Genomic DNA, 14,948 nt, shown 5'->3' on the forward strand with positions numbered 1-14,948 from the left:
TTGATTTTTATGCTAAAAACAAATTTAAAAGACGTACTAGCTTGGCTAATGTAGACGCAGCGGACCGAAGACAAAAGGCTTAAGGCCTAAGAAGAGTGTAAGACTAGATACAAGACCACATATAACATTTTTTTTGAGGGACTGACCACATATAACATATCAAAGCACATTTTTCATACCACATATATTTGAGTCCACTCAATAGTAATCTCTTTGCACATTAGTTGTCCCACAAGAGGGTAGTTTTGTCAATTTGATACAATACTTTCCGTGAAATAAAACACAAATTTTTCAATATAAGGTACATACTCGTCTTAAATAATAAAACGAGTTAAATTAATAGATGAGATAAAAAGCAGGACGCATAAGGAACGTCCCATCTATTCTGCGTATACAACTATACAAGGTAGTATTTGATTCATTTCATACTTAAAAAAACCATCTTAAAAAAGATTAATTGAAATAGAAATATATAACAATTAACTGTTACATTTTAAATATAAATATATAATTCTTGACCGTAACTAGGGAAGTATGAAATATGATCTACTCATTCATTTTCGCTATACTATAATGCTTTTGCTGGATATTTCTTGGTTTTTGAGATTACATTTTCATATAATTTATTTTACATTCATCGATAATCATTTTTTTATATAAATGTAAATTTAAAGGAAGACATTTTATAATAATAATAATAATAATAATTTTTGTATCATAATAATATTTGAACTTTTTTTATTATATTTTTTTCCTTTGTTTAATGTGAGATTGTGAATCTTTTGGGCATATCCATTTTTCTAACACTTACTTTATGCACAAGGGAGAATTGATGTGTGATGAGGGCACTCCACTATAAAAACCCTACTATTCCTTCCTAATTCTCACACACTATTCTCTACTACTCAAAATGTCTTCCTTCATTATTTTCACAGCATCAATCACTCTAGTCCTAATTTCAATCCTCCCACTCTCCACTGCTTGGCCATGGACTGTCGATATCGACGGTGACTTAATAATTAATCAGGAGGAGTACTACATTATCCCGATTAACACTACAAGTGGTCTTACCTACACCCAAAAACGCGAGGTATGTCCACTCTACATTACCCCAGAAAAAACCGAAAATTCACCTGGTACCCCAGTTAAGATGTATATTCCCGTAATTGAAAGTATCGTCATTCCCCTTTACATACCAATTGTCTTAACCTTCAAAGGCCCTACGCCGTGTAACGAATCCCTGATATGGAGACAGACCCTAGACCCAGGGTCCGGAAAGTTGTACTTTACCACCGGCGGTGTGTCTACCCAGCCGATCCCTCAGCCTTTCTTCGTCACTAAGACGGATAAGTCTCTCAAACGTATGTATGAGTTAAAGTTTTCGCCTACACCTTGGCCACATGAGATATTTAATGTTGGAATACATGAGGATGGACTTTTAGGTATCACCGAGTATCCTACTACCGTGTACTTCAAGAAAGCTTTTGATGTTCCTGGGGTATCAACCTCTTAAAAAATAAATCGACCATAATTATTGGGTAAGGTCGTCTTATAATGAGTGACTGTGCTTACCAATAAGAGGATCGTTTACACTTTGTAAGACGTTCTTATTTTATAATTTGTGTTTAACGTAAGTTGTTACCTATATGTTCATGGTGTCTTTATAATGTTTATCCAAGTAACTAGTTATTGTATCAATTTATTCATCCTCGAGTTATGAAAGATGTTGAATTATGAAGGTAATAAATATTGTGAATTTCGTACTACGGTTGCAGAATCACTCATGCACATATTGTGTTGTGGGTTTATATCAAGGTGAAATGATAACTTTTTTTAATGGCTTTAATTATTTTAGCAACTTAGCCACAAAATGATTCATTACAATCAATAATAATTATTGTGTAAAATGTTCTATAATATAATTTGATCATATAAAAACACTTATTCATTCATGATACTCCGTAAAAAAAAAATCGAGATCGGCAAAATTAACGATACTTGTATAGTTGTATTACCTCAATCCGATCGAGATAAATTTGTACAGTTTTGGCACAAAGACCAAGAAAAGTGGAGGGGACCATGCATTTATAAATAGTGTCATTGTATGATAAGTGGACAAGGAAGCTTGTGAGTGAATGAGACACCCTAAAAAAATAGGTAAAAAAAATTGGACGGAGGCATTGTAGGGCCGTAAACGATCTGAGCCGGCTCGATAAGCCCTCGGAATCGGCTCGGTCAAAGCTCGGGTCGAACTCAGTCAAAATGGACTCGAGCTTCAATTTTGTAGGCCCGACGAGCTTCGAGCCAAGACCAAGCTCAAGCTAAAAAATTCGAGCCGAGCTCGAGCTTCAATTTTGTAGGCTCGACGAGCTTCGAGCCGAGACCGAGCTCAAGCTAAAAAATTCGAGTCGAGCCCGAGCCCACCCAAACTCGAGCTCAGATCGGCTCATTTACACCCCTAGGAGGGAGTACATTTGAGTAATGTCTAATGAGTATACATCTTCATGCCCTAGTCTTCTCTAAGTCAATTATAACTCTCCTAGATACACTTGTATAGCTTTATAAATACTTGACCTTTGTGCATAATCAGTGACCGAACACCAAAAAACGAATTTCATATCTATTTTTACAATTTTTTAGGTTAAAATACGTAATATACACACTTTTTTAAAGCAAAAAGTAACCTTTATATTTTTGTAAGGATCCTTACAAAAATATAAATCCCTAACTATTCATAATAATACATGCAATTTTTAGAGATTTTTCAATAACTAAATTAAATAATTTTAACTATTTTTTTTAAATATATTTTTGCTAATATAGCACCCTTAGCTTGCATGCAATTCTTGAAACATCTATATCAATAAATAAGGGAAAACAGTGTATTAGAGAGAATATTATGATTATATTGTTAGAGTAATATTAGGAAAGGATAGATTACGAAATATTATGAGTATCATAATATCTCGGAATATTCTAGAATATTAGTCAAGTCATTGTACTATAAATACGGTGACATATTCATTAATAAGATCACGTCATTCAGTTCATTATATCATCTTACACAGTGATATTTTATATTGCACAAATTCTCACTTTAGACGGACACTCTAACCATCTAAAGTTGTAGACGGATAGTGTCCCTCTTACAAAAGCAAGTGGATGTGAATAGTGCAAGTGGGTGGGAAATGGATATCCCACTTATCCTTCCACTTTCATTTTGGGAGAGAGACACTATCCGTCTACAGCTTTAGACGGATAGTATCCGTCTACAATGAGACGGATTATATTGTGTGATGGATAACTAGTGTAGATCCCGTACATTGCATGCACGGTATTTATAGAGTTCTAATTTTTAGTATATTATTTAATGATTAAAAATTGATAATTTATTACTTTTGTAACGTTTCTTATTATTATATTTGAGTTGAGAAATAAATTAAAACAACAAAATTAATCAAGAGATTTATGTAGTGACATGAAATGTGTATTTTAATGAAAATATTTTTTTAAGCGAAATTAGTGATATCATTTTATACTCCAATTTTTTTCATATTTTCTCATTTATCAAAATCTCTTTTCTTTCACAAAATATCATTTTCAAACAAAAAACAAGTTATATATGTATGTCGAAAAGAGCGGTCAAAATATTATCTAGCAGATTAAGTGAAAATAAATGGGAAGACTAAAAATGGAGGGGGGATTTTTTTTTAATAACATACGGAGTATATTTTAACTATGACTTATCTTACAAAGTCAACCAAATTTTTATCACAAAACCTATAAACAAATCCTCTATACGACAAATATTTGTAGATAGGAAATTATATCAAAATAGGAAAGTAAATAAGAGTTAATTATATCAAAATAGAAAAGGTATTTTTAGGCGGGAAAATGTGAAGTTTTTCCTATTCATTTAGTATATAAGGGATGTACTTGGCCATTCTGCATATCAATATCAATTTTGGGTAGTCCAAGGTCCACTGGTTCACTGCAAAATACAACTAAGATGTAGTTACGTGGCTCACGTACATTTACAGGAAAACAACCACCAAAGACGTGGGCCTATATACTCTCTCTATTCAACTCCACAAGGCCATTATCTCTTTTGCACACTATTCACAAGCAGAAATTCAACTTCAATTTTCTCTCAATATATAAGTGAAAATATATTCATGTGAGATCTTATTTGATTCGTCTTTAAATGTTAGAGGATCGATGTTAGAATATTACGGTATTTGTTAATATACCGATATCGTAATAATATATTAGTATTATGGAAGGTATATTAAGTTGGTAATATTAGAAGATTTATGGTAGTACTATATATATGGTGCTATTGTAACGATCAGAACGACGATTCCATAATACAACGATTTATCTTTATTAGAAATCGGAAAGGGAGAACTCATAAAGATAAATCGTTGTATTATGGAATCGTCGTTCTGATCGTTACAATAGCACCATATATATAGTACTACCATAAATCTTCTAATATTACCAACTTAATATACCTTCCATAATACTAATATATTATTACGATATCGGTATATTAACAAATACCGTAATATTCTAACATCGATCCTCTAACATTAAAAGTACATTACAAATATCTAACTTTTATAATTTTTGCAAATACGTAACTAAAGATATTTGCCGAGTAAAAGCTGCGTTGGCAAACGTGATAAAGTATAATGGCCTTGTGGAGTTGAATGGAGGGAGTATCATTTAATCAGTAGTGTGGCGATAAAGTTATGGCCCGACGACCCGACCATCGAAGATAATGATAAGACGTCACTGTTATTGTATATTTGTATGGTACCCAAGCTCGGTGCCATATTCTCACATAGCTTTAGATAAGCCTATTATTCTTGTAGCGGTTTTGCGGTTATTGGATCTGAGAGCGTGGTATTGATTGAGATTATATTGAATGTCTATCTAGTGATGCCAGTGGCGGAGCCAGGATTTGAACTTAGGGGGGCGAACGACTAATGTCATAAGGTACATTCGAAAAAAATTCGGAAATTTAACAAAAAAACTTCGAAAATTTCATCCGCCAGGGGAGGCGACCGCCTCTGCTAGCCCCCCTAACTCCACCACTGAGTGATGCCATTCCATCATTTCCATTTTCTATAAATAAATGATTGAGACAGAATGAATAGTTGGTGAATTGGGTTTTAAATAACTTTTAAATAGCCGAAAAATGGTGTTTAGTTAATTTTGCATACAAAAAAGAAGACATAAGAGAAATTACAAGTTCTACATTTTCAAAACAGATCTAGAAATTTTAGTAATTTGTTTTCTTGTAGATATTGTTAAGGAGCCAATTAAGAAAAGAATTACATCATTAATTTCTAAGTGTGGTAATTATGAGTTTATAATTCAAAATCTTATGAGATATTGTTGTAATTCTTTCCTTAATTGACTGTTTAACATGTGCCAAAAAACCTTATTTAATATACACCTTTTGTTATATCATACATATGAGATGTATTGTACCGAAGATATCTTAGCCTAGTGATTAAGACGGAGGTATTATGAACAATAGGTTCGAGGTTCGAATCTCTCCTCCTTTTTATTGTAATGCGACTATCTGCGTGAGACCAAAAAAAAAAAGAGATGTATTGTCTTAACAAGAGGGAAAAATTACTTGTGTTACAGTGACTTAAGATTGTGGAGTTTTTTCTTTGACTGAATAGGTCATTTAATTTCATGGAAAATTAATACTTGTGTTATGTGACTTCCTTCTCTCAATTTAGGTTTTTAGAATGATAAAAAGATTTATGAAAAGTACGCAAAAACTACTTACTCGACAGAATAGAGTACACATAGACTCATAAAACCGTAGTATTACACTCCCCCCTCACATGTGAGGCCCATTTAAATCGGTCTGGGGGCAATAATTCATCATACCCAGGATAATAACCGTGGGCTCGGTCTGGGGGCAATAATTCATCATACCCAGGATAATAACCGTGGGCTCTGATACCATGTTAAATTATGCAACGGGCCTGGGCCGCACCCAAATGGAGGAGAGAGAGTCCGCTTCATAAGATCAAGGAGGTTCAACTCTAAAACCAATTGGCAATAGAGGGAGTAGCTCCTTGCTTTATAAAGTGGTAAGTCCTCCCCTCTTTTATCAATGTGGGACACTCACATGTGGGAATATATGGGTGGTTTTGCATTTTCTTTTGTTATGTCAATCATTTCATCACATACTCCGTGTTAGTTTATTTCTTAGACTGAGCATATATTCTTTTTTTTCGTCTCTTAATTCATTAAAATTGCCTCTTTTTATAAAATCTGTGAAATACTTTACGCAAATGTAATAATTTCTAAGAATTGAAGACATTACTCACTACATGTTAGTATTGCATATTTTTAATTTCTTATTGGCTGAGCATATACTCTTATCTTCGTCTCTTGATTTTTATGCTAAAAACAAATTTAAAAGACGTACTAGCTTGGCTAATGTAGACGCAGCGGATCGAAGACAAAAGGCTTAAGGCCTAAGAAGAGTGTAAGACTAGATACAAGACCACATATAACATTTTTTTTTGAGGGACTGACCACATATAACATATCAAAGCACATTTTTCATACCACATATATTTGAGTCCACTCAATAGTAATCTCTTTGCACATTAGTTGTCCCACAGGTCTTTATCAAGAGAGGGTAGTTTTGTCAATTTGATACAATACTTTCCGAGAAATAAAACACAAATTTTTCAATATAAGGTACATACTCGTCTTAAATAATAAAACGAGTTAAATTAATAGATGAGATAAAAAGCAGAACGCATAAGGAACGTCCCATCTATTCTGCGTATACAACTATACAAGGTAGTATTTGATTCATTTCATACTTAAAAAAACCATCTTAAAAAAGATTAATTGAAATAGAAATATATAACAATTAACTGTTACATCTTAAATATAAATAGATAATTCTTGACCGTAACTAGGGAAGTATGAAATATGATCTACTCATTTATTTTCGCTATACTATAATGCTTTTGCTGGATATTTCTTGGTTTTTGAGATTACATTTTCATATAATTTATTTTACATTCATCGATAATCATTTTTTTATATAAATGTAAATTTAAAGGAAGACATTTTATAATAATAATAATAATAATAATAATTTTTGTATCATAATAATATTTGAACTTTTTTTATTATATTTTTTTCCTTTGTTTAATGTGAGATTGTGAATCTTTTGGGCATATCCATTTTTCTAACACTTACTTTATGCACAAGGGAGAATTGCTGTGTGATGAGGGCACTCCACTATACTCTACTACTCAAAATGTCTTCCTTCATTATTTTCACAGCATCAATCACTCTAGTCCTAATTTCAATCCTCCCACTCTCCACTGCTTATATATATCCATGGGCGCCTGTCGATATCGACGGTGACTTTATAATTAATGAGGCGGAGTACTACATTATCCCGATTAACACTACAAGTGGTCTTACCTACACCCAAAAACGCGAGGTATGTCCACTCTACATTACCCCAGAAAAAACCGAAAATTCACCTGGTACCCCAGTTAAGATCTCTATTCCCGTAATTAGCATCGTCATTGCCCTTGACATACCAATTGTCTTAAACTTCAAAGGCCCTACGCCGTGTAACGAATCCCTGATATGGAGACAGACCCTAGACCCATTGTCCCGAAAGTTGTACTTTACCACCGGCGGTGTGTCTACCCTGCCGATCCCTCAGCCTTTCTTCATCACTAAGACGGATAAGTCTCTCAAACGTATGTATGAGTTAAAGTTTTCGCCTACACCTTGGGCAGAAGAGATATTTAATGTTGGAATACATGAGGATGGACTTTTAGGTATCACCGAGTATCCTACTACCGTGTACTTCAAGAAAGCTTTTGATGTTCTTGGGGTATCAACCTCTTAAAAAATAAATCGACCATAATTATTGGGTAAGGTCGTCTTATAATGAGTGACGGTGCTTATATCAATAAGAGGATCGTTTACACTTTGTAAGACGTTCTTATTTTATAATTTGTGTTTAACGTAAGTTGTTACCTATATGTTCATGGTGTCTTTATAATGTTTATCCAAGTAACTAGTTATTGTATCAATTTATTCATCCTCGAGTTATGAAAGATGTTGAATTATGAAGGTAATAATTATTGTGAATTTCGTACTACGGTTGCTGAATCACTCATGCACATATTGTGTTGTGGGTTTATATCAAGGTGAAATGATAACTTTTTTTAATGGCTTTAATTATTTTAGCAACTTAGCCACAAAATGATTCATTACGATCAATAATAATTATTGTGTAAAATGTTCTATAATATAATTTGATCATATAAAAACACTTATTCATTCATGATACTCCGTAAAAAAAAAAATCGAGATTGGCAAAATTAACGATACTTGGTATAGTTGTATACTTGTATTCCCTCGGTCCGAGATAAATTTGTACAGTTTTGGCACAAAGACCAAGAAAAGTGGAGGGGACCATGCATTTATAAATAGTGTCATTGTATGATAAGTGGACAAGGAAGCTTGTGAGTGAATGAGACACCCTAAAAAAATAGGTAAAAAAAAACCGGACAGAGGCATTGTAGGGCCGTAAACGATCTGAGCCGGCTCGACAAGCCCTCGGAATCGGCTCGGTCAAAGCTCGGGTCGAACTCAGTCAAAACGAGATCGAGCTCGATTCAAACTCGAGCTTCAATTTGGTAGGCTCGACGAGCTTCGAGCAGAGACCGAGCTCAAGCTAAAAAATTCGAGTCGAGCCCGAGCCTACCCAAGCTCGAGCTCAGATCGGCTCGTTTACACCCCTAGGAGGGAGTACATTTGAGTAATGTTTAATGAGTATACATCTTCATGCCCTAGTCTTCTCTAAGTCAATTATAACTCTCCTAGATACACTTGTATTTGTATAGCTTTAAAAATACTTGACCTTTGTGCATAATCAGTGACCTATCATTTTCGGTGTGCGCGGCTGATAGAAAAGTTGCCGAGTTTTTTTTACTGTAAGTAAATACTCCGTCATGATTTTTTTTTAAGTATATCGTACTATCTAGTTTTTAAAAATTATGCAACTTATGTAATTTATTCGCATTATATGCGATTCATTCCCGTGATTAAATGTAATTTCTTCTCGTAATTATGTAATTTTATTATTATGTAATTTTTTTTTTTTTCATTATGTAATTCATTCCGATTATTTGTAATTAATTTCATTTATTCCGATTTGTAATTCATTCCGCTTATATGCAATTAATTTCATTTATTCCGAATGTAAAATTATTTCATAGTATTTTTTCTAAGACGGAAATGGTCGCATGTTTGTATTGGCGGACGATTTGAAGAAATTAATTTTTTGCACACCAACGGGTCCCACCATAACCTGAATTTCCAAAAAAAAAAAAAAGTTGTACAAATGACGTGGCGCATCCTGCATTCAGCATTGTCTTCTGAATTAATAAAGATAAGATTTATAGTTTGGTTTTGATGACTGATTCTTTATTTGAACGTAAATAATATTAACTGTAATTTCAAATTTGTCATCAAGACTTTATGGGTCAATTAAAATTATGTTTAATTGGTCATTTTCGGGTGGGCGGGTTTGGATGAGTAAGGATCCTCTCCATTTTTCAAAAAGAAGTGGATGTACATTACTTCTCAACGATCCAGATTAAATTTGGGTTCGATCGAATGGTTGTATATTTATTTGGAAATAAAAAGTTAAATGAATAATATTTGAATATATAATATAGATAGAAATATTTTGTGAAAGAAAATGGAAATAAAAGAAATGAAGAGGATCCATATTGGTTTTGAATGGGGCAATTTCGAGATGATTTTACATCATTTCTTTCGCATTATTGAGGTGAATATAGTTGATGTCATGCTTTGTAGACGGGGTAAAATATCGTCATTTTAATGATAAACTTTACATCTTAAAAAATCGTTTCCAGTAATTTTATATCAAAAAATAGTTACAATTTATCGTTGATGTCATGCCTTCCATCTTAAGTTTATGAAGAAAAATAACCGTCTCAAAGGAGACTTATTGGATTGATAATTAGTTGATGAATATAATTGTTTTATCTGTACTACCTTAATCAACATAGGCAGGACTGGTGAAGGTGATACTACACGTAGTTTAGAAAATAGTTACAACTAATGGCAATCATCTATAGACTATTAGTACTACTGAGTACTGAAAAATACTCCACAAAAGAGTAACATAAATAAAAATAATTATTTTAAATAATGATTAAAAAGTGAAAAACTAATGCATGTAAATTTGTACACAAAGACAGTAGCAATTGAGAATTCTTTGCTCAAGATCACTACATCGAACATATAACTGCTCGAATACTATAAGTTGACATAATAAATATATACAATTGTTATGCAAATGACCGGAATGTTCACAGAAAACCATTACACCATGATTAGAATTTGACGACAAAATAGAGTAGCATAAATAAAAATCTCATGCAAGATTGAAATTGTATTCACCATCAATTTGTGCTCATCTAAACACGACAAATATAAACCAAATTACAATTCAAAACACTAACCTAAGTCCTACTAATAATAAATTAGCAGGCTTTTTTTTTTTTACCAAAATAAAACGAATAAAATATAAGATAAATTATTGAAAGTTATTATGAACAAAAAATAAAATCCTTGATTGATGAAAAATATACATGAATTCACGAAATTAGAATGAAACGGCCGGGATAAACATTAGAAAAATTATACCGATGAATCCAAGATGAAGAAAATAATTAACCTACTATCCGTATAAATCATTGCAATAAATTTTGTACCCAAGTGTTCTTGAAATACATGGAGAAACATTGAAATTGTTGGTGCTTTCTCAAGACTATTGAATGGAGTATTTTAAATATACATGAGAGAGATAATATTAGTGATTAAGGCTCAAATCGAGGATGAGGAAGAAGGCGACTACTGAGATATAGGTTAGAGTAAAATGTTTTCTTATTGAAGAGTGTTTTAGGGTTAACCTAAAGAGTAGGAGAACTTGAGAGTTAGGCGGGAAAATAAGCTCTCAATGATTGACACGTGTCTAGTTAAATATCTAGTGGTAGATAGATTCCTCCAATACAATAATATTAAATCCTTATTTATTTACTCTCCACCTTACTAAATAATTAACTATTAAATCATTTGGAAATAAATCTGGGCTATTAAAAAATAATGGAAAAAAATGGAGAGGATCTCAATTATGTCAAGATGATCGAAATGATGCAGATAGCTAGCTAATTAGTTAGTCAAGTTGTAAGGAATATTTACACATACATAACCTCGACATCGTATTCATTTTAGATCAAAGGTGGCAATCGGGTCCCTCGGGTCGGTCACGTGTCAGGTTAAAGCAGTCGGATTATCGTATCAGGTTAAGGTTAGGTAGTCGGGCCAATAAGTCATATCAGGTCAGGTTTTTTGGTTCGTGTCAGCTTTTGACAACTCTAATATTCACCCTTATAGCAAGGCCATGTCAAAGATTTCAAAGCCTTAAACGAAAACTAATTTGATGGCCTAATTGATTTGGGATATATACAAAGTCATGTACTTTGTATTTAGGTTTTTAAATCTAAAATAATAGTCCAACATTTCACATTTTCACTCTCTATAATTAGTGTGATTACTCGCTTATTAATCAACATGGATAATTTGCCTTGTGTTAAGCTAATCAATGAAGACCAATTGGTAAGCAACAATTTAAAATTTATAGTCGGAAGATGCAAGGATTTGATTCGGAACTCTACTTGGACGGTGAAGTTGGAGCATGTGTATCGCGAGGCCAACAGAGCGGCTGACAATTTAGCTAATAGAGGAATTGAGTCGAGCACGATTCCTACATATTTAGATACTCCGTTTAGTGAATTACGGTCAATCCTCCGGGAGGACGTTTTTGGGGTCGCTATTCCCCGTGTAATAGCTAACAATTAATCATTTCGGGGCTTTGCCCCTCTTTAGCACCAAAAAAAAAAAAACTATTATCTCATATAAGAAAAGCACTAAAACAAATTACAATTACAATTATTCTATGCTTCGGTCAATTCTATAGTTAGTTTATTTCTTAGACTGAGCATATATTCTTTTTTTTCGTCTCTTAATTCATTAAAATTGCCTCTTTTTTTTAAAATCTGTGAAATACTTTACGCAAATGTAATAATTTCTAAGAATAGAAGACATTACTCATTACATGTTAGTATTGCATATTTTTAATTTCTTATTGGCTGAGCATATACTCTTATCTTCGTCTCTTGATTTTTATGCTAAAAACAAATTTAAAAGACGTACTAGCTTGGCTAATGTAGACGCAGCGGATCGAAGACAAAAGGCAGAAGGCCTAAGAAGAGTGTAAGACTAGATACAAGACCACATATAACATTTTTTTTTGAGGGACTGATCACATATAACATATCAAAGCACATTTTTCATACCACATATATTTGAGTCCACTCAATAGTAATCTCTTTGCACATTAGTTGTCCCACAAGTCTTTATCAAGAGAGGGTAGTTTTGTCAATTTGATACAATACTTTCCGAGAAATAAAACACAAATTTTTCAATATAAGGTACATACTCGTCTTAAATAATAAAACGAGTTAAATTAGTAGATGAGATAAAAAGCAGGATGCATAAGGAATGTCCCATCTATCCTTCCTATGTAAGGACGTATTTGATTCGTTTCATACTTAAAAACGGATATAACCATCTTAAAAAAGATATTAAAATAGAAATATATAACAATTAACTGTTACACCCTAAATATAAATAGATAATTACTAACCATAACTGGGGGAAGTACGAAATATTATCTACTCATTCATTTTCGCTATACTATAATGCTTTTGCTGGATATTTCGTGGTTTTTGAGATTACATTTTCATATAATTTATTTTACATTTATAGATAATCATTTTTTTTGTATAAATGTAAATTTAAAGGAAGACGAGATATTTTATAATAATAATAATAATAATAATAATTAAATATATTAATATTTTTTGTATCATAATGAAAACGATGAAGTAATAATAATAATAATAATAATTAAATATATTAATATTTTTTCTATCATAATGAAAACGAGGGAGTATTACTTCATGCTTAGATTTTGAGGCCACTCCACTATAAAAACCCTACTATTCCTTCCCAATTCTCACGCCCTCAATTCCTTAAAAAATGTCATCCTTCATCTTCTCAACCTCAATCACACTAGTCCTACTCTCAATAATTCTCCCACTCTCGACTGCTTATCTCGTTGATATCGAGGGTGACCCGATACTTAATGGGAGGCTGTATTACATTATCCCGACAACCACTAAGAGTGGTCTTACCTACACCCCAAAAGACAAGGAATGTCCACTTTACATTACTGTAGCAAAAACTGAAAATTCACCTGGTACCCCTGTTATTTTCTCGAGCCCTATTCAGAGTCGTAAGATTAGCCTAGACCAACCCCTTAGTTTATCCTTTAGAGGCCCTCCTCCTTGTGGGTCATCCCTAATATGGAGGGAGAGTCTAGACCCGTTGGCTCGAAAGGTGTACATTACCACCGATGGTGGTGAGATTGGTGCTTTGCCTAATGCTCCTTTCTCCATCCATAAGACTGACAAGTCTTTGATACCTATGTATGAGTTATTGTCTACGCCTCCAGGCGGGATAACGAGTTATGTTGGATTATATGAGGATGACGGACTTTTAGGTATTACGGAGAACCCTACTATGGTGTACTTTAAGAAAGCTTTCAATGTTCTTGGGTTATCTACCTCGTAAAATATAAGTTTACAATAATTATTATGTAAGATCGTCTTTATTTAGTAAAAACACTGATTTTATATAGTAATAATCGAGTGTTTAGTCAATAAAAGAATCGTCATGTTGTATCAATAAGTCAAATCTCGAGTTATGAAAGGCGTTGGATTTTGGATTAATTAAGACGAAATGATAAGTAGCTTTTATTGGTTTTAATTATTTTAGCAAGTTCACCGATTTTATGACGATAAAAAATTAATGTATAGACTGATTTTTAATACATAAGATGAACATTTTACATAATAACATTCATTTATTGATAATAATAAATTAGTGGTTAACTAATACGGAGTAAATTGTTATCTCACGTTGTCAGACAGTCTTATTATATAACTGCATCACGGTTAGAGTTAAACAAATACAATCGATTATCTATTTATACTGCTTGCTAATCATCTAAGGTAGTCCAAGTTAACTCTTTTGAATAGTTGTTAGTTAGGAGATATCTTGGTATAAAGAAACAAGAATAATTATAGGTTTGAAAATATATGGTGGTCCAGTGTATCTTGAGATGGAACTCGGCTTTTAATTATGCACAAATTAAATTCTTATTTTAGATGACAAATTTCGTCTGAAGATTTCAAATAAGCCTTATGTGACCACTTCTATGTCAAATGTGACCACTTTTAATAGAGACTACGTGTGCTTTTATAATCATTGCTCAAGCTTGCCTTGGCATGGGTCTACTCTGGTTCGAGTTTAGTCCAAGTACATATTTATTGTTAAACATGAACAAACTTTAGAGTACATAATTATTGGAGTTAATATTATTCCAATAATGTATTATGTATAATGAGGGCTAAACTACCAAATTGGTAAAAGAAATAGAGGGTGTTGGATAAATTGGTTAAGAAAAGTAGCATATCGGACAAGTTGGTAACAAAGGTTGACTAAGTTTATGAGGGGAATTGTTAATTTATAACAATAAACCCATTTGTGTTAGGTCATATTGGTTCAGATCTATTCGGGTAACTGGTCAGCGTTAATTTGATTAGATCCTTCGAGTCAGTTCAGTCGGTTCGAGTCAATTTTACCCCATCTAGGTTGAATAAAACCTACTCCGTATTTATTGTCAATGTTGACTGAGCTTTATAATTTTA

General features: G+C 32.8%; 2 protein-coding genes across 2 annotated transcripts; both read left to right on the forward strand.

Moving 5' to 3' along the window:
* The first annotated feature begins 7,297 nt into the window (after window positions 1-7,297).
* On the forward strand, window positions 7,298-8,187 carry LOC141610587 (trypsin inhibitor 1B-like). Its single transcript, XM_074428751.1, has one exon. The coding sequence runs from the start codon at window positions 7,313-7,315 to the stop codon at window positions 7,919-7,921; it is 609 nt and encodes a 202-aa protein (XP_074284852.1). The 5' UTR covers window positions 7,298-7,312; the 3' UTR covers window positions 7,922-8,187.
* A 5,028-nt stretch (window positions 8,188-13,215) lies between these two features.
* LOC141612556 (kunitz-type trypsin inhibitor alpha chain-like) lies at window positions 13,216-13,809 on the forward strand. The gene has a single exon (XM_074431367.1). The coding sequence runs from the start codon at window positions 13,216-13,218 to the stop codon at window positions 13,807-13,809; it is 594 nt and encodes a 197-aa protein (XP_074287468.1).
* Window positions 13,810-14,948: the final 1,139 nt, after the last annotated feature.

This window comes from Silene latifolia, chromosome 11, assembly GCF_048544455.1.
Source record: "Silene latifolia isolate original U9 population chromosome 11, ASM4854445v1, whole genome shotgun sequence".
Lineage (NCBI taxonomy): Eukaryota > Viridiplantae > Streptophyta > Magnoliopsida > Caryophyllales > Caryophyllaceae > Silene > Silene latifolia.